Source organism: Herpailurus yagouaroundi, unplaced genomic scaffold (genome assembly GCF_014898765.1).
Source record: "Herpailurus yagouaroundi ecotype Mexico unplaced genomic scaffold, PumYag 181, whole genome shotgun sequence".
Lineage (NCBI taxonomy): Eukaryota > Metazoa > Chordata > Mammalia > Carnivora > Felidae > Herpailurus > Herpailurus yagouaroundi.
Genome location: NW_024412412.1, coordinates 6,708,892 through 6,731,447, shown reverse-complemented (window position 1 = coordinate 6,731,447; position 22,556 = coordinate 6,708,892). Strand labels below are relative to the sequence as shown.

General features: G+C 42.7%; 1 protein-coding gene across 10 annotated transcripts in view; it reads left to right on the top strand.

Annotated features, from left to right (window-relative positions):
* The window catches only part of LOC121039624 (zinc finger protein 705A-like), a 35,505-nt gene extending 14,026 nt beyond the window's left edge, over positions 1-21,479 (top strand). For 7 of the 10 annotated variants that reach the window (XM_040489847.1, XM_040489848.1, XM_040489839.1 and 4 more), the window contains 5 exons: positions 16,229-16,314; positions 18,074-18,200; positions 18,917-19,012; positions 19,477-19,559; positions 20,001-21,479. In XM_040489847.1, coding sequence (XP_040345781.1) covers positions 16,303-16,314; positions 18,074-18,200; positions 18,917-19,012; positions 19,477-19,559; positions 20,001-20,648 — 966 coding nt within the window. In that variant the 5' untranslated portion in view covers positions 16,229-16,302 and the 3' untranslated portion in view covers positions 20,649-21,479. Of the gene's footprint in view, positions 1-15,232; positions 15,243-15,616; positions 15,657-16,228; positions 16,315-18,073; positions 18,201-18,916; positions 19,013-19,476; positions 19,560-20,000 lie in introns of all 10 variants that reach the window. The other 3 variants (XM_040489842.1, XM_040489841.1, XM_040489849.1) reach the window with 3 other exon arrangements.
* Positions 21,480-22,556: the final 1,077 nt, after the last annotated feature.

Sequence of the window (22,556 nt, the reverse complement as noted above, 5' to 3'; positions counted from 1 at the left end):
GTGAATCCTCTGCAAGCTGGCTTTCTAAGAGGAAAAGTGAAGATCATAATGGCAAACTTATAGGGTCTGAATAAATGGCAAGATTATCAGTAAATACCCGTCACCTAATATGTGATCAATATTGATGATGTATTTGGGCAGCTAGCTTCTTAGATCTTCCATGACTTCTCCATAGACTTCGTACAGAGCAGGGCTAGAAGATGTCACTGAGTTTAAGAGAATCAGTGGTCCTGGAATGGACACACCTCTGCTGGAATGGAGTCTGGGCTAGGGACCACAGTGCTAACCATGATTATCTTTGGGGATGTGGGTTTGGGGGTTATAGAAATTTTGAAGATTTTGAAATGTTTATTTTTCATATTAAACACTTCTTAAAAAGTGTGTGTTTTAGGAATGGTAAAAAGCATGTTACTTTTAAAGTAATGTTACCAACTTTAAGTAAAATATGCAAGATTTTATATGGCAGATGACAGAGGAAAGTAGTATTCTCTCAAGATGATGCTCATGGAGGCAAGAAGCCACATTCTGTGGTCTTGTTGGAAAGGGAAACATACAGGTCAGTGGCCTCTGGAGGGTAGTAGTTAACTGACTCTCTGAAACAGACAAAGCACTGATTTATACCATTTGCTGGTTTCCTTGTATACCGTGGCAAAATTCAAGCTAACAAAGGCTTTCCATCCAGTTTCCAAACCTCTGAATATTTTATAAGCAACTCTTAGGAGCCAGTCCATGTCAGATCAAGCATAACTGCCAGAGGCATTGAAGGAATATATAAAAGAAAATTAGTAACTCTCCTTTGTTGCCCCAGGGTAGGAGTATAATGGTGGAATTGAGAAGAACAATCTCACTAGGATGCTGTGGCTTATGTTTTAAGGAAGCCAGTTAGAGTAGCTCCTCTTACCTCTGAGCCAGTGACCTCTTGAATGGACCTAGCTTTTTGTAGTTGGGAAGAATAGAGTCCAGAAACATAAGCCCACTCCCTTACAAAACCAGCCCTGTCACAACTGTCACAACCGTTCTATTTGTTTGAAAAGGGAGGAGCTGCAAGGGTCTTGAGTGCTGCTGTAGGTGGAGCTCGGTGACGGTGAATGGACGAAGTTCCATGATTCCACACAATCAGGACCCAAGGGAAAACCGTGGTTGTGAATGACTTTCTTTCTGCAGTATTGGTATCATTCCTCTTTGAGGGTTAAATAGATCCGGCATTGATTAAATCTCGGTGGAGTTCTGGGATGCTGCCAAGGCTGACGCCCCAGGACAGAAATCCAAAGCTTAAGTGGTCCAGCCTCTTCAACTCTTACGACATTCTACGAGAAGTTATTTTAACTTTCAGTCACTAGGTGTGAAGGATGTAAGCTGCTTTGGACAGATCTATGTTCCATAGCTTGAAATTTCCCTAATGCGTAAAGAAGGTGTTTGGGGATGGGTGGATGGTAGTCCAAATCAAACTTCTATGTTAACTGTAAGTCAACACTATGGTCATTTTAAATTCAGAAAAGCGAGGTTACTGGATGGACTGGTCTAAGGAAGACTAATCCATCTATTTCTGGACTTAGTTACAGAAATAGGAAACAATAGGAAAAATATATCCTAAACCCAGACAATGTCATTACCTAATCTCAAAGGAAAAATGAGCTCCAGTACCACGCCAGAGCAGAAGGGGGCTTTTTCTATACTCAAAACTCCAGGAATTTTCAAAAGGAGGAGCTGTCAAAGGGAAATGTAATAAAAGTGCCAAAAGTGAAAAGAGAGTTGAGTGGGCACTTGACTACCTCAAAGCCTTTCCAGTGCAGCTTGGAAGTAGGTGCCTGGAAGTGATGAGTTGAGTGGATAGTTGACATTTCTTGGATAAGTTGGCTTCTCTTTGCATCCATTTACTTCATCTATGAAGTAGGAATAGTACGGGGACCTGGCTGTCATTTAAGTCCAAAGCTGCTGATTCTGTGAGACTCCCTAAGGATGCATTCGGCACCCTTTTTTATTACCATGTTTCTGCCATGTGCTTTGTCACACCTGTGCCATAGTTCCCTCATAATGATGTGAATCATAACACTTTAATATTTTTTGAGTTTGATTCAGCACATTTAAAGTTCACAGATTCTTGCCTGGTGTGTATTAAAGCTCCAGTTAAGATTTACTTACTGATAAGCTTCCCAAGACGGCAAATAAAGGTCAGTTGCCCCAGAAATTTTATTTAGAAAAGTGTATACGTGTTGATGAGAAAGAATTGATCTAGTAATCCAACAGAGTGATCCAAGTGACTTGAATTATCTGGAATATGTAAGGGCAGTTGTTCTTGATTTTTTTTTTTTTTTTAATTTAAACTTTAGTTGACTTATAGTGCAATATTGGTTTCAGGAGAATTCAGTGATTCATCACTTACCTGTAACACCCAGTGCTCAGCACAAGCACCCTGCTTAATACCCATCTGTTTGTTCTCATTAGGTGTCTGTTATTGTTGGTTTCTCTCTCTTCTCCAGCCCCCCACATATGTTCTGTGTTTTGTTTCTTAAATTCCACATATGAGCAAAATCATACGGTATTTGTCTTTCACTGATTGACTTATTTCCCTTACCATAATATGTTCTAGCTCCACCCACATCATTGCAAATGGCAAGATTTCATTCTTTTTGATGCCTGAGTTAAAGTCCATGGCATATATGTACCACCTCGTCTTTATCCATTCATCAGTCGATGGACCTTTGGGCTCTTTCCATACTTTGGCTATTATCAGTAGTGCTGCTATAACCAATGGGGTGCATATACCCTTTCGAATCCATATTTTTGTATCCTTGGGGTAAATACCTAAGAGTGCAATTGCTGGATCATAGGGTAGTTCTGTTTTTAGTTTGTTAGGGAACCTCAATACTGTTCTCCAGAGTGGCTGCACCAGTTTGCATTCCCACCAACAGTGCAAGAAGGTTCCCCTTTCTCCACATCCTCACCAACGACACTTGGTTCTTCTGACAGGTGGGAGGGGGTATCCAATCATGGTTTTGATTTGTATTTCCCTGATGATAACTGATGTTGAACATCTTTTCATGTGTCTGTTAGCCATCTGGGTGTCTTCTTTAGAAAAGCATCTATTCATATGTCTTCTTCCCATTTACTGGCTTGTTTTTTGGGTGTTGAGTTTGGTAAGTTCTTTATAGATTTTGGATACTAACCCTTTATCAGATGTGTCATTTGCAAATGTCTTCTTCCATTCTGTAGACTGCCTTTTAGTTTTTTTGATTGTTTCCTTTGCTGTGCAGGTTTTTATCTTGATGAAGTCCCAATAGTCCATTTTTGCTTTTGTTTCCCTTCCCTTTGGTGACGTGTCTAGTAAGAAGTTGCTCTGGCCCAGGGCAGAGAACTTGCTTCATGCGTTCTCCTCTAGGATTTTGATAGTTTCCTGTCTCACATTTAGATCTTTCATCCATTTTGAATTTATCTTTGTGTGTGGTGTAAGAAATTGGTCCAGTTTCATTGTTCTGCATGTTGCCATCCAGTTTTCCCAACACCATTTGTTGAAGAGGCTTTTTTCTATTGGATATTCTTTCCTGCTTTGTGGAAGATGAGTTGACTGTACAGTTGTGGGTCCATTTCTGGATTTTCTATTCTGTTCCATTGATCTATGTATCTGTTGTTGTGCCAGTACCATAATACCTTGACGACTGCAGCTTTGTAATACAGCTTGAAATCTGAAATCGTGATGCCTCCAGTTTTGTGTTTCTTTTTCAGGATTGCTTTTGCTATTCAGGGTCTTTGGTGGTTCCATACAAATTTTAGGACTGTTTGTTCTATCTCTGCAAAAACTTCTAGTGGTATTTTGATAGGGCTAGCATTAAATGTGTAGATTGCTTTGGATAGGATGGACATTCTGACACTGTTTGTTCTTCCAATCCGTGAGCATGGAATGGTTTTCCATTTATTGTGTCCTATTCAGTTTCTTTCATGAGTGTTCTACAGTTTTCTGAGTATGGATCTTTCCCTCTTTAATTAGGTTTATTCCCAGGTATCTTACTGGTTTTGGTGCAGTTGCAAATGGGATCGATTCCTTGATTTATTTTTCTGCTACTTCATTATTGATGTATAGAAATGCAACAGATTTTATATTTACAACATTGATTTTATATCCTGTGACTTTGCTGAATTCATGTATTAGTTGTAGCAATTTTTGGTGGAGTGTTTTGGGTTTTCTCTGTAGAGTATCATGTTGCCTGCAAATAGTGAAAGCTTGACTTCTTCCTTGCCGATTTAGATGCAGGTTTTTTTGGTTTGGTGTCTGATTGCTGAGGCTGAGACTTCCAGTAGTATGTTAAATAGTAATGGTGAGAGTGGATATCCTTGTCTTGTTCCAGACCATAGGGGAAAGGCTCTCTCACTTTCTCCCCACTGAGGATGATATTAGCAGTGGGTCATTCATAAATGGCCTTTATGACATTCACATATGTTCCATCTGTCCCTGCTCTGTTGAGCGTTTTTATCAAGAATTGATGCTATATTTTGTCCATTCTTTTTCTGCATCCATTGACAGGATCATATGGTTCTTTTTTTTTTTTAATGTAGTATATCGTGTTGATTGATTTGCAAATATTGAACCAGCCCTGTAGCTCAAGAATAAATCCCATTGATAATGGGATCAATGGGTGAATAATTCTATTAGTATACTGTTGAATTTATTTTGCTAGTACCTTGTTGAGGAATTTTGCATCCATATTCATCGGGGATATTGGCCTGTAATTCTCCTTTTTAGTGGGGTCTTTGGTTTTATAATCAAGGTAATGTTGGCTTTGTAGACGAAGTTTGGAAGTTTTCTTCTATTTCTGTTTTTTGGAACAGTTTGAGAATAGGTATAACTATTCTTTAAATTGTTTGGTAGAATTCTCCTGGGAAGCCGTCTGTCTGGCCCAGGACTCTTGGTGGTTGGAAGATTTTTGATTACTGATTCAATTTCTTTGCTGGTTATGGGTCTGTTCAAATTTTCTATTTCTTCCGGTTTCAATTTGGTAGTTTGTGAGTTTCTAGGAATTTGTCCATTTCTTCCAGATTGCCAAGTTGGCATATAATTTTTTATAGTATTCTCATGATTATTTGTATTTCCCTGGTGTTGGTTGTGATCACTCCTCTTTCATTTGGGTCCTCTCTCTTTTTGATAAGTCTGACTAGGGGGTTCAGTTTTGTTTATTCTTTCAAAGAACCAGCATTTAGTTTCATTGATGTGTTCTGTTTTTTTGTTTTTTTCCCTATATTTATTTCTGCTCTAATCTTTATTATTATCCTTCTTCTAATGGCTTTAGGTTTTATTTGCTCTTCCTCTTCTAGGTCCTTTAGATGTAAGGTTATGTTGTATATTTGGATCCTTTTTTCTTGAAATAGGCCTGAATTGCAATATACTTCCCACTTAGGACTGCCTTTTGCTGCATCCCAAAGGTTTTGGACCCTTGTCTTTTCATTTTCACGTGCTTCCTTGTATTTTTTTTTATTTCTTCTTTAATTTCCTGGTTAACCCATTTTTTCTTTAGTAGGATGTTCTTTATTAACCTCCATGTATTTGAGGGCTTTCCAAATTTTTTCTTGTGTTTGACTTCAAGTTTCATAGCATTGTGATCTGAAAATATGCATACTTTGATTGTGATCTTTTTGTACTTGTTGAAGGCTGATTTGTGACCCAGTATGTGCCATGTGAACATGTTCCATGTGCACTAGAAAAGAAGGTGTATTCTGCTCTAGGATGAAATGATTCGAATGTATCTGTTAAGTCCTTCTGGTCCAGTGTGTCATTCAAAGCTATTGTTTCCTTGTTGATTTTCTGCTTAGATTTGTCCATTGCCATATGTAGGGTGTTAAAGTCTCCTTCTATTATTATATTATCATCAATGAGTTTCTTTATATTTGTTAGTAATTGATTTATATATTAGGGTGCTCTCAATTTGGGGGCCTAAACACTCAAACTGTTAGATCTTCTTGATGGATAGACTCCTTAATAATAATACAATGCCTTTCTTCATTTCTTGTTACAGTCTTTGTTTTAAAATCTAGTTTGTCTAATAGAAGTATGGCTACTGATGTCCATTAACATGATAGATGGTTCTCCATCCCCTCACTTTCAATCTTCAGGTGTCTTTAGTCTCTTGTAGGCAGCATATAGATGGGATCTTTTTTTTTTTTTTTTTTTTTTTTTTTTTTTACCCATTCTGCTACCCTATGTCTTTTGATGGGAGCACTTAGTTGATTTACATTCAGAGTGATTATTGAAGTGTATGAATTTAGTGCCATTGTGTTACCTGTAGAGTTGGTGTTTCTGGTGATGTTCTCTGGTCCTTTGTAGTCTTTGTTGCTTTGGTCTTTTTTTTTTCTTTTTCCCTCCAAAGAATTCCCTTTAAAATTTCTTGCAGGGCTAGTTTAGTGGTCACATACTCCTTTAGTTTTTGTTTGGGAAACTCTTTATCTCTCCTCCTATTTTGAATGACAGCCTAACTAAAAGAATTCTTGGTTGCATATTTGCCCCATTCAGTACATTGAACATTTCCTTCCACTCCTTTCTGGCCTGCCATGTTTTTGTGGACAGATATGCTGCAAATCTGATCTGTCTTCCCTTGTAGGCTAAGGACTTTTTTTTTTTCCCTTGCTGGTTTCATGATTCTTATCTTTGTGTTTGTGATTTTTGACTTGACTTTTATGACTTGGCGACGATTGGCTTTTGTTGAATCTAATGGGAGTTCTCTGTGCTTTTTGGATTTTGATATCTGTGTCCTTCCCCAGATTATGGAAGTTTTCAGCTATAATTTGTTCAAAGAAACTTCCTACCCTTCTTTCTCTCTCTTCATCTTCTGGGACTCTTATGATGCGAATACATTTTTAATAAGTCACTGAGTTCCCGAAATCTGCCTTTGTGGTCCATGACCTTTTTTACCCTCTTCTTTTCAGCTTCATTATTTTCCATAATTTTATTTTCTGTATCACTGATTTGCTCCTCTGCTTTGTCTATCCTCATTTTTATGGCCTCCATTTGGGATTGTATTTCGGTTACAGCATTTTTAGTTTTGGCATGACTAGATTTTAGTTCTTTTATCTCTGCAGTAAGGTATTCTCTAGTGTCTTCTTTAAATTCACTTTTTTTTTTTTCAACGTTTATTTATTTTTGGGACAGAGAGAGACAGAGCATGAACGGGGGAGGGGCAGAGAGAGAGGGAGACACAGAATCGGAAACAGGCTCCAGGCTCCGAGCCATCAGCCCAGAGCCCGACGCGGGGCTCGAACTCACGGACCGCAAGATTGTGACCTGGCTGAAGTCGGACGCTTAACCGACTGCGCCACCCAGGCGCCCCTCTCTAGTGTCTTCTATGCTTTTTTCAAGCACAGCTAATATCCTTATAATTGTTGTTTTAAATTCTAGTTCAGACAATTTACTTATATATGCATTGATTAAAATATCTGGCTGTCCTTTCTTCCTGGGAATGTCACAGACCTCCGAAACTTAGGAATGTGCGCTCCACTGTTTCTGGAAAACTGGTGGTGTTGTAACCCTGTCCTTTTTCCTTGTCTGAAGTTTTGGGGAGTAATTTTCTTGAGCAGTCCCTTGGGTGTTTTCCCTCTTACACACACCCCCCCCCCTTTTTCTCTCCCTCTCCCTCCTCTCCCTACTCCCACTGAGACCAGGGCTCCTTTCCCTGGGGAGCACCTGCAGCTCTTTTCTCCCACGAATTCTATGCAGTTCCTTCCTTCCATGGGTCATTTTTCTGGTTTTTAGATGTGCATGTTTGTTCTCTGAGAGTTATGATTGATTTCTTGGGTGTTCAGAATGATTTGATATTTATCTAGCTGTGTTCCAGGGAGGATGCGTGCTTAGGGCCTCCCCACTCCTCCACCATTTTACTCCATCAATTTCTGTATTTTCTTAAGACAATAGATTTTTGAACTCCTAAGGTATTATCGTAACAGCAGTATTGGCGCAGTGATTTTTATTTATTGAAAATAAGATAATAGCAAGAACAAAATTCACATCTACTTAATTTGATCAAGGAAATTTGCTTTTCACAGAAATAACAGGCACAAAAGAAAAGTATAAATGCTGATGTATGTTTTAAAACAATTTTACGAAACCAAATTTAAAAGTTGTATTTTTGGGGCGCCTGGGTGGCGCAGTCGGTTAAGCGTCCGACTTCAGCCAGGTCACGATCTCACGGTCCATGAGTTCGAGCCCCACGTCAGGCTCTGGGCTGATGGCTCAGAGCCTGGAGCCTGTTTCTGATTCTGTGTCTCCCTCTCTCTCTGCCCCTCCCCCATTCATGCTCTGTCTCTCTCTGTCCCAAAAAATAAATAAACGTTGAAAAAAAAATTAAAAAAAAAAAGTTGTATTTTTATTGAGCTCTCTAGAGAATGTTCAAGCATTTATATGTACTTGTCCGTAGCAAATGCTTTCTGGATGAAAAGTCATCGCTATGTAATAATATTTTACTTAAATCTTTCTGTATCTAAAAACAAAGCCCAGGAATTTCCATGGTAAAACACTTAGGAGAATCTGCTGTTTACCCAGCATTCGCTCTACAGCTGTCCCAGATAGAACTGCCTCATCATATGCACACAGGCACCTGCACAGACTATGGACATGGGGGTCTCCAGTTTAATACTGCAGTATGGCAGGACTGTCTACAGACATGGACGGCAGATAATTCATCAGCCGGTGCCTAAGTGAGATACCTCCCCCCATCTCCCAGCCACTTTCTGAGGACCAGTTGGACACCAGCCCTGGGCCAGCCCTGTGGATCCCAGGAAGACCTTCGACCTTAAGTCTCTTCAGCTATTTCTTGTGGAGGTTGATACTGAAGTCAGTTTGCAAACCAAGCTGTGAATTAGAGGAGGAAAAACCCCCCACAAATTCCCCAAAGAGGACTTGCCATCAGCGCGGGGGGTGGGGTGGGGGTGGTATTCCACTGGGACGTAAGACCCCAGGATCCTGAGCCTGCGCTCTGGAGTGGAGCCTTCGTCGTCCATAAATTAGTCCCATCACTTTGCGTTTCGTTTGAAGGCTAAAAGTGTTGTTTCTGGTAGAAGGGCAGAAGGCGAGAATAGTGCCGCCAAAGCACTAAGGTTTGGTCCTGTGTTGATAGATCTAAAACAGAAGGCTTTGTTTATATGAATTGTTCTCTCACTACTTTAACATGCATCGTATCTCTCCATATCCCATACAGTTTATGGGGACCCGGGGACAATAATGAGCCCAGCCAAGTGTTTTTGCTGTCCTCAGCTCACACAGCTCTGAGAAGGAGACAGTCAAGGTGGCAGTTGCAGGGAGGTGTCCTAAATGCCCTCCTGGGATAATGGGGAGGTTTGGCACCAACATTAGACTGAATGTTGAGGGAAGGGGATCCCATCTCCCAAAGGGGTATGATATGTAATCAGATTCTTAAAGGGGAAGTTCAAGAATGCCAAGTGGGGGATGGGAAGGAAGTTCTAGTAAAAGGGCTGTGCACGGGTGAGACAGTAAAGCCAGCTGGCCTGTGGCCCATGAATGAGACAAGTGCCTGTGAGGCAGATGATTTCAGTTCAACCAGGGATGAGCGAGTGATGAATCTGGCCGTGTCTGATGGTGACCTGAATCCATATTAAGAATCTGTCTTTAGCTTATTGGCCACTGTGTCACATTTTCAGGGTTCTACTCCTACATCAGGATCCCTGGTGTACTTGTCAAAATGCAGACTCCCACTGTCCACCCCAGACCAAAGGGAAGACTGTGACTGGTGTTAGTCAGGAGCCCCATAAGTTTGGTGCTCATGTTGGGTTATTGTCTTCCTCACTGCTGCACTGTGGCTATTTAATTTTTTTTAATTGTGCTCAGAAGGTGGTATCATGGCATTGTCAGCACTTTGTAGAATATAAGGTAGCTTGTTTCTTTACTGCTTCCTCTGTGTTAACAGTTCGCTGTTATTTACTGGGCTCTATGTCTATAGAAGATCAGTCTGTCTGGAAGACCATGAAAAAAGACAAATACACGTGGGAGACGCCAGATGTAAAAACATGGGCTCAGGGAGCTGTGGACAGTGGTTCACATTTGGATCCAAAACCCTCCGTGCCCTGTACTCCTGCCTACTTAGCTGCAGCTGGCCTTTACTGCTCCCGTTACAAGTAATTACAGCAGTGACTCAGTGTGAAAACGTTACACTCATTAACCCATTTTTACCTCTCAATAGTCCTATGAGGGAGTAAAGGCCATCTCAATTTAACCATCACCCTGCATGTGGGGGAGCCTGGCTGGGGCCCCAGCGGGCTGAGACCAGAGCCTTGGCCCTTGACCTCTGAACAGTTTGGCTCCAGCAGGACCTGGTTCGACGTTCTTTTGGCCTTAGGACACTAGCTTTTCATGGTGATGATAATGCCAGTGATACTGATGACAAAGATGAAAACGACAATTTTTTCTAAATCAAATGCTAGTATTTAAAATGTATATTGCATGATTTTTCTTCAAAAACAATCTGTTCTTTTGGATCTCCAGATTTCCGTGTATCTTAAGATATGTCCTACTTCTTTGAAACTTATTTTCAAAAACAAAGCACATCCTATTTATAGTAAAATAAGTAATGAAGCTACGTTATTTATTCTAGAAAGCCTTAATACTTTGAAGCTTGTAGGGTTTTACAGTTGTTAGGCATCAATCAACTAAATCTGATGAAGAGACCTATGCTGATTTGTTTTTCTATTTCCTGACAGTAAAATATACACACTCTAGGTAGCCAAATATATATTTTAAGCTCAAATGTTTCATTTATCTGGAGTCACCAGGATGCTCACAGCCTGAGAGATGTCACATGATGAGTCCTCTTGAAAATAAAGAGCAGCATACAGCTCTCACTTTAGCTTCTCTCCAGTGTTGCCTGTAACAACCCAAATCCACAAGATGGATGAATATTGCTTTTGAGACCTTTAGAAGGATGACAAGTTAAACTATGTAATCTGTTGGTGAAACAGACAGCTATATCAGTGAAACACAACAGGGAGCCCAGAAGTATACCCACACAAATACAGTCAACTGATATTTGACAAAGAAATATAATGGAGAAAAAAAGCATTTTCAACAGTGAGAGGGCAGGTAATAACTGAAATTCATATACAAAAAAAAAAAAAAAATCTAGACACAGACATTATACTCCTAAAAAATTATCTCAAAATATTAACATCTAAATATAAAACACAAGACTATACAACTCCCAAAGGAAAAAAATCAAGGTGACCTTGAGTTTGGCAATGACATTTTGGCTACAACATCAAAGGCATGATCCATGAAAGAACTGATAAGTTGAACTTGATTAAAATTAAATACTTCTGCTTCAATACTGAAGAAAATGAGAAGACAGAGCCACAAGCTGGGAGAAAATATTTCCAAAACACACATCTGATAAAGGACTTAACCATAATATAAGATATTCCTAAAACTCAACAATAAGAAAATGACCAACTCCATTCAAAAATTGGCAAAAGTGGGGTGCCTGGGTGGCTCAGTCAGTTAAGCATCCGATTTCAGCTCAGTTCATGATCTCGCGGCTCTTGAGTTTGAGTCCCATATCAGGCTCTGTGCTGACAGCTCAGATACTGGAGCTGCTTCAGATTCTGTGTCTCTCTCTCTCTGACCTTCCTCCCCAGTTGCTCTCTGTCTCTCTCTCAAAATAAATAAACGTTAAAAAAGGGGGGGGGGGATCAAAAGATCTGAACAGCCATTTCACCAAAGAAGATAGGAAATAAGCATATGAAAGTATGCTCAACATCATGTCATTAGGGAAATACAAATTAAAATAAAAACGAGAGTACCACTGCATGCCATTAGAATTCTAGGGGAAAATCCAAAATACCAACACCACCAAATGCTGGTAAAGATACACAGCAACAGGAACTCTCCTTCATTGCTGGTAGGAATGCAAACTGGTACAGCTGCTTTGGAAGATAGTGGGAGTTTTGTTTTGTTTTTTTTACAAAACTAAACAAACTCTTACCATGTGATCCAGCAGTCATGTTTCTTGTTTATCCAAATGAGTTGGAATACGTAGGTCCACACAAAAACCTACACGTGGTTGTTTTAGAACGGCTTTATTTGTAATTGCCAAAACTTGGAAGGAACTAAGTTCCTTCCTTCAGTAGGTGATGGATAACTAAACCGTAGTATAGCCAAACTGTAGAAATTATTCAGTGGTAAAAAGAAATGAGCTTTTAAGCCAGTGAAAATGGAGGAGGTTTAAATGCCTGTTACTAAGTAAAAGAAACCAATCTGAAAAAGACATACTGTATGATCCCAACTATATGACATTCTGGAAAAGGTAAAACTATGAAGACAGTAAAACAATCAGTGGTGGCCAGGGATTGGGTGGTGGGCAGGGATAAATAGGCACAGTACGGGATTTTTAGGCCAGTGAAAATCTGATGATACTGTAACAGTGGATACATGTCATTGTATATTTTTCAAAACCAGTAGAATTTACAACACCAAGAGTGAACGCTAGTATAAAACTAAGGACTTTGGGTGATGATGATGTATCACTGTAGGTTCATCAGTTGTGACAAATGTAGCACTCTGGTGGTATATTGATAGTGGGGAAGGCCATTCTTTTGTGGGGACAGGAGGTATATGGGAACTGTCTGTATCTTATGCTCAGTTTGCAGTGAACCTAACATGAGTCTAAAAAGGGTTAGAAACAAAAAAAAGCATCATCTTTTTTTCCTTAACTGCATCTATATGATTTACCTAATTAGAAAAAAAGGCATGCCTCAATTAGATTTATATTGACTGTCATCCAGACTGGCCAGGGTATGTCTTTTGTTTACGTTACTGATGACGTTGTCAACTGCTTATAAAGACGGATCACCATCGAAAGAGTGATCTGTCTAGAACTAGAAAGAAACTCTGAGGGTCTTTGTGTGGTGGCTGCATCCTCAAAGAGTTGGCTTTGTTAGCTTTTCCATCTGTTTGGGTCTGGGGAAGTACTGGAGAGAATTTATACCAGAAAAGACTGACTCCCGTACTTCAGAGAGGAATTTATAATCAGAAAATGATGGTTTATCTGACCACAGGCATTTGGGGGGAGGTTTCCTTACTGTGGGCATAGAATTTCTCTGTCTTCATAATTCAGATGTAACGATCAGAGGGGGACTTGCCTAACTCTACCATTCATAGGTGCATTTTTCCGCATTTAGACCATCGAGAGGACAGCGTAAGTAAATACATAACAATTTCATGAGTGACCTGAAAGGGCAGTAGTTCTGTTTAAGTCAAGGCGGAGGGCAAGGGAGAGGCTTACTCTGGTTGGAGTTTAGTGAAAGTGTCTCTGTATAATTGAGATGCAGACTGACACTGGAGGAGGAGGAGTATGGGGCAGGACGTTCGTTGATGGAGGTGGAAGTGAAGAATGACACCAGTGGCCAGTTTAGAAATAATAGCAGTGTGTTTGTCGGAGGGATGAAGGCATTTACAATACCAACACTCAGATGGAGCCATTAGCTAAGATTCAGACAGAGGAGGAATACATTTGATGTTTCGAGCGGTGGAGTTACTGTCCTGGGAAATATTTCATTTTAGGTGTATGGGTGTATGTACGTTTGCAGGCAGAGGTGATCATTCAGAAATGGAATCCAGACAAGAAATTGGTTACTTTCAATTTAGGGACAGCAACAGAAAAAATGTGGAGCAGTTGAAGAAATGCATGAGCCTACCAGGACATGGTATAAAAGGTGAGCAGGAGCTCACGTGAAGTCTCGAGACATTCCGACAGGATTGAGGAATTCTTTGCAGAGGACATGCGAGAAGGACCGATTGTAGAGGAGACTTAAAGTGTCAGGTAACGGCAGCAGGATGTTCAGAAAAGGAGGTCAGGGTTTAACTCCTCCTCATTTCCATGTAAGGATTTATTTATGGAGACAGTGATAGTAACAACGTGTACTTACAAAGTAATCATTGGTGGTCTTTGTAAGTCAGAGGGAGGGGACGACGTGAGTGAGGGACACCAGCACTTCCGGTTCGGCTCTGAAGGGAGGATGGAAGGCCAGGGGCTGGAGAGAAAATCCGTCCAGAGGAGATTTTGGCTTCAAGTTACGAGAGAGATCATGAGCGTCAGTGAGGAGATAGGTGATTGTGGAGAGATGGACATGTTTTGGGGAAAGGAGACTTCATAATATAGTTGTGAACAAAACAGGAGAAAGGAATTCAGTTGGGCACGCTGGACTTAGAGGCAACAGGACTTCAATTCGATGGAAAGAAATAACCAGTGGACACGAATGTAGGACTTGTGGGGAAAACTGAGGCAGAATGTCACTGTATGTAAATTCATCTCTATTACAGGTTGAATTTTGTGTTCCCAAAAGTCAAACGTGGAGGTCCCAACCCTAAGAATGTATTTGGAGATTGGGCCTCGCAAGTGGTAACTAAGGGAAAATGAGGTCGGTGGGGCGGGCTCGGAGTCTGTTTGACTGGTGTCTTTGCAAGAAGAGGGACTGACGTCACCGATGTGTGCCAAGCAAGAGTGTGGAGACACAGGGAGAGGACGGCTGTGGGCACGCCGGGTGGGGAGGCCTTGGTCTCGTGCAGCGGCCAGATTCACGAGAAAATACACTTCTGTTGTTTAAGCCCCTCGGTTGGCGGTACCGTGTTACAGCAGCCTGAGCAAACGAACACAGTATTGTAGTAGGGAAGAGTCCTGTCTTTTGAAAGGGGAGAACGTGTAGATTGAAGAGCCTGCAGATCTGAAGTATTTAGGGAGCGTGGAAGAATGATTCACTTCTCCAAGGTAGAGATGCCAGACACATTTGAAAAGCCCTAGGAGTGGTGGTGCTGGTGTTAGGCGGGGATCGGCTTCTTTGCCACGTGGGTCACGTTTGGCCACAGAAAAGGCAGGCGCACGGAAGTCACCTGCTGCCGGTTCCCGCGCACAGAGACCTGAGTGTGGGGTGTGTTTCTTGGAAAAGTAGGAAGAGGACGTTGTAGTAACGGCGGAGGGCTTCTCCTTAAGTCAGAACCGACATGATTTTCCAGGTTAAACCCAGGCATGGGGTGTGATTCTTAAGGAATTTGAGCATGGGAGACAGGCAGAGCAAGATTAAAATACAGAAAGTGTTTCGAACCTCTTCTCGTCAGGTCTTTTGTTAAATTAGTAAATCGATTAAAATCACCAGTTTATTGTGAGGATTAAATAAGTGCATCATGTAAATATCCAAGCAGAGTCACATTTGATACAAATTTCCTTTTTTTCCCTCTTTTTCTGGACCCCAGGTACAAATGGGTGAGTTATCCTATTTTTGCTTATGACACATTGTCATTTTCCCATGAAATACATTTAATTATTATTGGTATTTTAGGGGAGAATTTACAGTTTACAAATGGCTTTCTCTGTCTTTCACACACATTTGTGTATATACGTAAATGTGCATGTATGTATACGTGTATGTGTGTGTGTGATGTAGGATAGTACAGCTAATGAAGATTCATATAGAATCGGATTTCAAGGCCTTGTGCTACCACTTAGCTAAAATAATCAAAGAGTAGCTAGATATCCTCCTGAACCCCAGCCATTCCAAGTTACCTGAATGACCTGGAGGGTTGGGACAGTACATAACAGGAACGCTCTGACTCCTATACTCCTCCTTTCTGATGCAGGGGAGCAGAATGAGTGCCACTGATCTCTCCAAATGGGTAAGTCCTCGAATTGAGTAATCCTATCATAAACTTAGTTTTTTGACATCCACATCTGGGGGGGTGGGGAGGGGGCAGATCGCAGAGGTGGAGTTGAGGGAGAGCAGAAAGGCAATGTGGCTCCAGAAGGTTGCCATGGATGCTGGACAACCACTGCTTGTGTAGGAGAATAAGGAAATCTGAGAAAGTCGAGTATTTACCTCCAGATGGAAATCAAACTCGACACGCGGCCGAAGTCCAGGATCCCCACGCTCTGGAGTCACAGAGGGAACTGAAGAACTCTGGATGCCGTGGGCTGATTGCCATACACACTCAATACTTTCAGTGGTCTTATCCTGAGACATCTATATTTGTATTTTAGGGGGGGGGGGCCGCGGTTAGCAACTGTAGTCAGTCTTCTTAACTCTAGACCACGGGAGAGGAGGCGAGTCCTCTGCATTTCTTGTAGAGCGCGCTGCAGGTTGGTGGGGCTGGGTGGGGAGTGTCACATCCAGGTGAAGGTTTGGGGCTTCATGACAGTTTAGACTGGACATTATGTGCAGGACTGCATCTCATGGCTTCTTTCTCCGTCCTCAGCTTTGCCTGCTTAGTGCTTGGACTGCCAGTGAGCAAGGACCCAGAGAAAGACACCTGCGTCTGGGTTATTGACAATGCAGCCCCTGGTGAGTGGGGATCGCCTCTTTCCGCTTACACCCTTGTGCCATCTGACGGGCGGGATTTTCCCATTGGCACGCATATTCCAGGTGCAGTCAGGAAGTATTCAGGGATTCGAGCTCCAGTGAAATCTCCCCAGGACTCTGGGATGGTTCTAATGGGTCAGGAACTCCTCAGTAACTAATAACCTTTCTGCCTCACACTAGTTTACTCTCGCCTCCATTAAGCTTATGTATTTACAGAAAAGAAGAAAGAAGTTTTTTCTCTAACTTAGTCCATATCCTTACCGGGAAATGATTCACTCACTAATCACGCTCTTTGCTATAATGGTCCTTTGTAAAGGGTTGTGATGAAGAGATGAGCCAGGAGGGCAACTCTGTGGTCCAACAGGGAGGTGGGTTCTGACAGTCCAGCGTTACAGTCCTGGTTGGGGTCTTTGGGTGTGAAAGGAGCACGAGAAAAGTTTAGGCCAGAAAGGCATGAAGGGTCACTCGTTCTGTCCAGTTTTAAAGTTTTGATAGAGTGTATTTGTACTTTTGGAAACTTCTTAAAAAGAGAACTAACTTTTCACTATCATTCATGTTCCCAGTCACACATTTTGCCTTACTGTAATTAATTAACGTTTTAAGAAAATATTTCTTAGCTGCAATTAGTGTATAGGGAGTATTATTTCCATAACTGTGGCTATATACTCAGGACGAGGGAGTAGAGTACAATTTAAGATCCTGCAGAAACTTTTTAAGAATTAAATAAACCAAAACCAGTCAAGAGACTTCTGTTATCCTTTAGCAGAAGGACCAGATAGGAGACGGTGATAACTGTGTCTGAGGTCCCAGAGAAGATGGGGATTGGGAGTCCTCGTGGCACAGGAGCGGTCAGGCCAGGACTGTCCCCCAGCACAGCCGTCTCAGAGGTCCCTGGCTTGGCTGCTGAGCCTTCTGACCTTGTCCTTTATTATGAACATCTGCGTCCCATAGAGATGAGCAAGACGACACTATTTTTACCAAGTTCTTTATGAAACCTGTTCATTTTTGAAGAATGCTACAGACGGTTTCAAGGTTCTTGGGACAGTGTAAGGAGTAATAGGCAAATGGCTTACATTTAATACGTTTACTTAGATAGGAAGAACTTCGTACATTAGTTTATCAGGTCTTTCAGTACTCGTAACAGTTTATTAAATGTTTACCTATGGGAATGGCGTCATGGTTTAAAGAGACAGGTCACGGTTATTGTTTGCCTTACAGTGAGTCGGTAAAGTTACTTGAAATTACCAGAAAGTGAGTTTTAGTTATTAATTTTCAAGTGCCACATATCAGAAACCATCATTACCAGTTTTTATTTTAGACTTTGTCTTTATTTTACGTATTTACTTTTGTAAGTAGGCTTCACACCCAGTGTGGGGCTTGAACTCAACAATCCAGAGGTCAAAGAGTCACCTGCTGTACTGACTGAGCCAGCCAGGAGCCCCTAGAAATACCAGTTGTTGTTGTTTTTTTTAAAGTTCCAGGTAATATTATGTCACGCTTCACGTGATACCCCCTTATAAAGAAGTTTTATTGCTTCAGACTGGATGTATCTCTGTGATGAATCTGAAAGGCAGCTGCCCATTCGGTACTGAGAATGAGCTGATGGAACCCCACGTTCGGTTTGATCTTTCGACACACCCGGCGCCTCCGCCCCCTTCCTCAGAGCTGTCAGCTCAACCCTCCTACTCTGGACGCCTGTTGGGAGTGCTCGCTCTAAACCGGAATATCCATGATGTTTCAGGAATCAGTGACATTTGAAGATGTAGCTGTAGACTTCACCCAGGAAGAGTGGGCCCTACTGGACGCATCCCAGCGAAAGCTGTTCAGAGATGTGATGCTGGAAAATATACGTCATCTGGTCTCCCTGGGTGAGTCTGCCAGTACGTGTGTATCTGTATGCATGTATACGTATACAGATGGGTGGGTCAGGAGGTAGTCAGTCCATCCGTCCACAGGAATCTGGAATAGCTTCGACGTAGCCACTCCACACTCTTCCCTGAATCTTTCCTAGACCTTCCTGGAAAAATAAGTTATTTCTTTGTATTTTGCTCCATCTAGTCTGTCACCCCACTAGAATGTAATCTTAGCCACAATTTAATGTCTTTGTTGCTACTCAGTCTCTAACACAAAGAGAACTGGGAACTCAGTATTTCTGAATGTAGAAATAAGCTGATTAAACGTTTTCTAAATAATTATTCTGCTCTAGTCACTGTGGCAAGAGTTGAAAGCAGACTAATGAAAACAATAGAACTTGGTTATTCTTGTAGAGCTTATGTTTGTTGGTGTCTGTTTGAAAATAATATTCAACCCACTCTGGAGATATTCAGCGTGTAATGTGGACTGTTTGCCGTTCTTTGAGCTTGGGCACAGACATCAGCATCCAGAGGTCTTCACTGTTGTGAACACGCTGTCTGGATGTCAGTGTTCTTTTCTATTCAAGTGGTGCCTGGGGTGAACTTCAATGTTGTCCTTGTCCTTCCTCAGTAGCCTGTCCTGGACTTGATGATAATTACTAGCTTCGGGGAAGGAGAGGACTTTTATCAGCACAGAATTCAAAATCCATGTACCTTCTTTCACTGACCAGGGTACCACCATTGCCAGTCAGATATGATTTTCCAGCTGGAGCGGGGAGAAGAGCTGTGGGCTGAAGGAAGCGGATCTCTCCAGAGCCAGGGTCCAGGTGAGCCGCAGGGACCTGTGCTTAGTAGGCGACGTGCCTGCTCAGTAGGGAGCATGTTCCTGGAAGTGCCGGCTGAAGGTCTTGTCCACTGAGGGATGCTTCCTAAAATGCGAGGAAGGACACTGGGCAGAATTCTTCAGTTACCATTATTCCTCGCACGTGACAGGCACGGTTCGTGTTTCCTCCTGCCACCGTCTTTTTTTGGCTTTAGGGAGAGCATATTCGTGTGCTTATCGCAGTTAAATTTTCCCGCAGTAACTCACACTGCCTACCCAACTTCTCTCCCTTAGAATTTTTTTATAATTCAATTTGAAATCTTCACTTGCCAATTACTTAGTATTCCTGGAGTATTCCTTCCCTTGATTTATTTGCCCCCATCAAAGTCCCATGGGTCTTGGTGCTTTTCAACATTTTCATTCCCCTAATGCCATTCGAAATATTTGTGTTTTTTTCAATTGTTTTAGGTGGGGAAAGTGCCCTTAAAGAACAAGACATGATAGCCCCACAGCGTATCAGCAGCAAGGACACATCTACGGTCACGCCAGAGGTGAGTTCCAGGGGTAGTCACCCAGCTCACTCAAAGACCTGGAAATAGGATGTTAGTAATTGAGCACAATAGCCTAATTTACATTAAATTGGGATTAAGCCTTTTTTTTTTGAGCAAAAGGTTTAATGAATCTGAGCTCAAATCCATAACCTGAGATCTTTAAGAAAAGGTTTTTAAACATTGATCAAAAGTTCATAAACACTGATCGTATGCCTAGTCTTTGAAACATGTTAAGGTCTCCAAAATCAGGTAATAAGCTCTGTGGTTGGGATGCTACAAAAGGGAAAATCTTCATGTATGCAGGGGAGTAACCCATCATGTGTACGCAAGTAATACTGAATTTTGATTGGAGACCATCACTGAACGATTTCTATTCCTATAGAGAAGGGAATGTATGGACATAGACAAAGCTTTACCAACCTTCCACCTCTTTCCCCAAAGCAGAAGTCTCCTTCGCCAGAGGATCCCTTTGAATGCAGTGACTTGGAAGAAGATTTCACTCGCAGCTTCATGGTGACTCGGCGTCTGTTGACTCCCACAGAAAAGACCCCCTGTGTCAGTAAACAGTGTCAAAAATCCGTTAGTGAGTCGTACCTTAATCAACACAAGCACCTTCACACTAGAGGTAAATCATGTGAGTGCCATCTGTGTGGGAAAGCCTTTAGCAATTGCTCCAGCCTGAGGAGACACGAGATGACTCACACCGGAGAGAAGCCCTACGAATGCCGTCTCTGTGGGAATGCCTTCATTCAAAGCTCTGACCTTAGAAAACACAATCTGACTCACACTGGAGAGAAACCGTACGAGTGTCACCTGTGTGGGAAAGCCTTCAGCCAGTCCTCCAACCTCAGACAGCACGAGAGAACGCACACGGGGGAGCAACCGTACGAGTGCCACCTCTGTGGGAAAGCCTTCAGTAAATGCTCTGCCCTCAGACGGCACGAGAGAACGCACACTGGGGAGAAACCGTACGAGTGCCACCTCTGTGGGAAAGCCTTCAGTCAGTGTTCTGCCCTGAGACGACACGAGGGCACCCACAACGGAGAGAAAATTAGGAATGCCTTCGGCAAATGTCCTGACCTCACATGACCCGCGTGGCACGACTGTCACGAAGGCGGGCACCACGTCCACCACAGCGGTTAACACTGAAACGCGCCACAGGACTCGCACGTCGTTCGGTCTCACTCGCACAGGCTCTCGCACGCAAACTTCTCTGGGAGAAATCCGCCGTGTGCTGTCCATGCGGCAAGACCTTCGGTCAGTGCTCCGACCACAGGCGACACAAGCGCACTCACTCTGTAAATGCGAGGAAGGGACAGGTTTGCGGCCACGGCACCTCCGCGCGGGAGAAGCCCGAGGTCGGTAATCACCGTGCACACCGCTCAGCGGGCACCGGGCCTGCGCCCAAGAAAGCTCAGTGAGGTCTGAGTAGACGCTCGCCCCAGGTGGAAGAGGGAGAATGCTCTTGAGGAACACCAAAAGTCACACCGTGGTGAAGACTCACGGGAACCCCTTGGCTCACAGAGAAACCCCGTGGCACATGTGAGGACACAGACCCTACAGAGCAGTGTCACCAGCAGAGGAGAATCCAGTGGTCACTCACTTCTTAGCCAACATTAAAGTTCTTACCCTAAGGAGACATCAGTCGTGAAACCAAAGTGGAGGTAACTTCAGCTAGATTTCACATCAGAAAACTAAGTCGGGGGACAAAAACCTCTAAAAGAGCCTTTTGACAGAATTTAGCAAATATTTCAGGATTTTGAGAAAATAACTATTCATGGGGAAAATGTGGCATGTAAGTGCAAAATAGTAAGGTGATCCGGGAATACTGAATGCAGAAGTTTGTAAGAAATTAAATTTTTTCAATAGATTATTACTTGTAAATATTTAAACAATAAACCCTGTTGCTGAAAAATCTAATGTTGGTGAAGTTCTAGTTTTCTCTGTGCGGTTGTAAACGGGCTCCAGCCTGCGCTCCTCGGTACGTGGGTGAGACTCAGCAGGACTCCGTGTCTCCCCCTTTCTCCAGCAGTTTCTTCCACACAGATCAGGTCCGCTCTTTCCAACGTGTCACCGTCAGCTGCCTCCTGCACCCTGGTGGCACACAGCAGGGACGCTCAGCCCGGCCCGGCAGGACCCTACTGGACATTAGTGTAAGCTGCAGGGCTGTCTCCTGCCTGTGCCCCTAGGCGATCACATGGGGCCAGGGAAACAGGCAGTGGTCTTTCCAGACCAACGACATTCCTTGGAGTTTTTCCACGAAGCTTCTTTGGGGGTAGGAGTTCATCCCACAACCATACCTAACATCTGCTCAAGTGAGTCCTGAGTTATGTGCCTACCTGCGCTCCAGAGCCACGGCCGTGCACCCCCAAGCAGTCCTGCAAAGAAAACTAGTACCATAAAATCCCCTAACCTGTCAGACATCACAGAAGACTTTGGCATAAATGTACTCTTCTCCAAACAAAATGAAAGTTCTCACAGGGGCCGTCTCCCCAGCTTAGGTCCCAGGCCCTGGAGATGCTCTGCCCTTCAACAAACCCTAATACTGGACCTAAACCTCAAGGGGGGATGTTCTCTTCCCAAGCTGCCACAATCCTAAAATCTTAGCCTGGGACCAATTAAATGAGCACATCTCTGGGTGGAACTGATCGTTAAAAAAAATTTGAGAGACAGGGAGAGAGGCAGCATGAGTGGGGGAAGAGCAGAGAGAGAGGGAGGGAGACACAGAATCCAAAGCAGGCTCCAGGCTCCGGGCTGTCAGAATAGAACCTGATGTGGGGCTCAAACTCACAAACCATGAGATCGTGACTTGAGCCAAAGTCAGACACCCAACCAGTGGAGCCACCCGGGCGCCCCAGATCATTTTTAAAAATTACCCACCAGTGATTTTACCCTGCAGCCAGGGTGAGTCATGTGTGAGGACAATAAGCAATCAATGTCCAACATCTTGGCACCCAGGCTGGAGAGGCAGGTCTGTGATCAGGCAGGGACACAGGG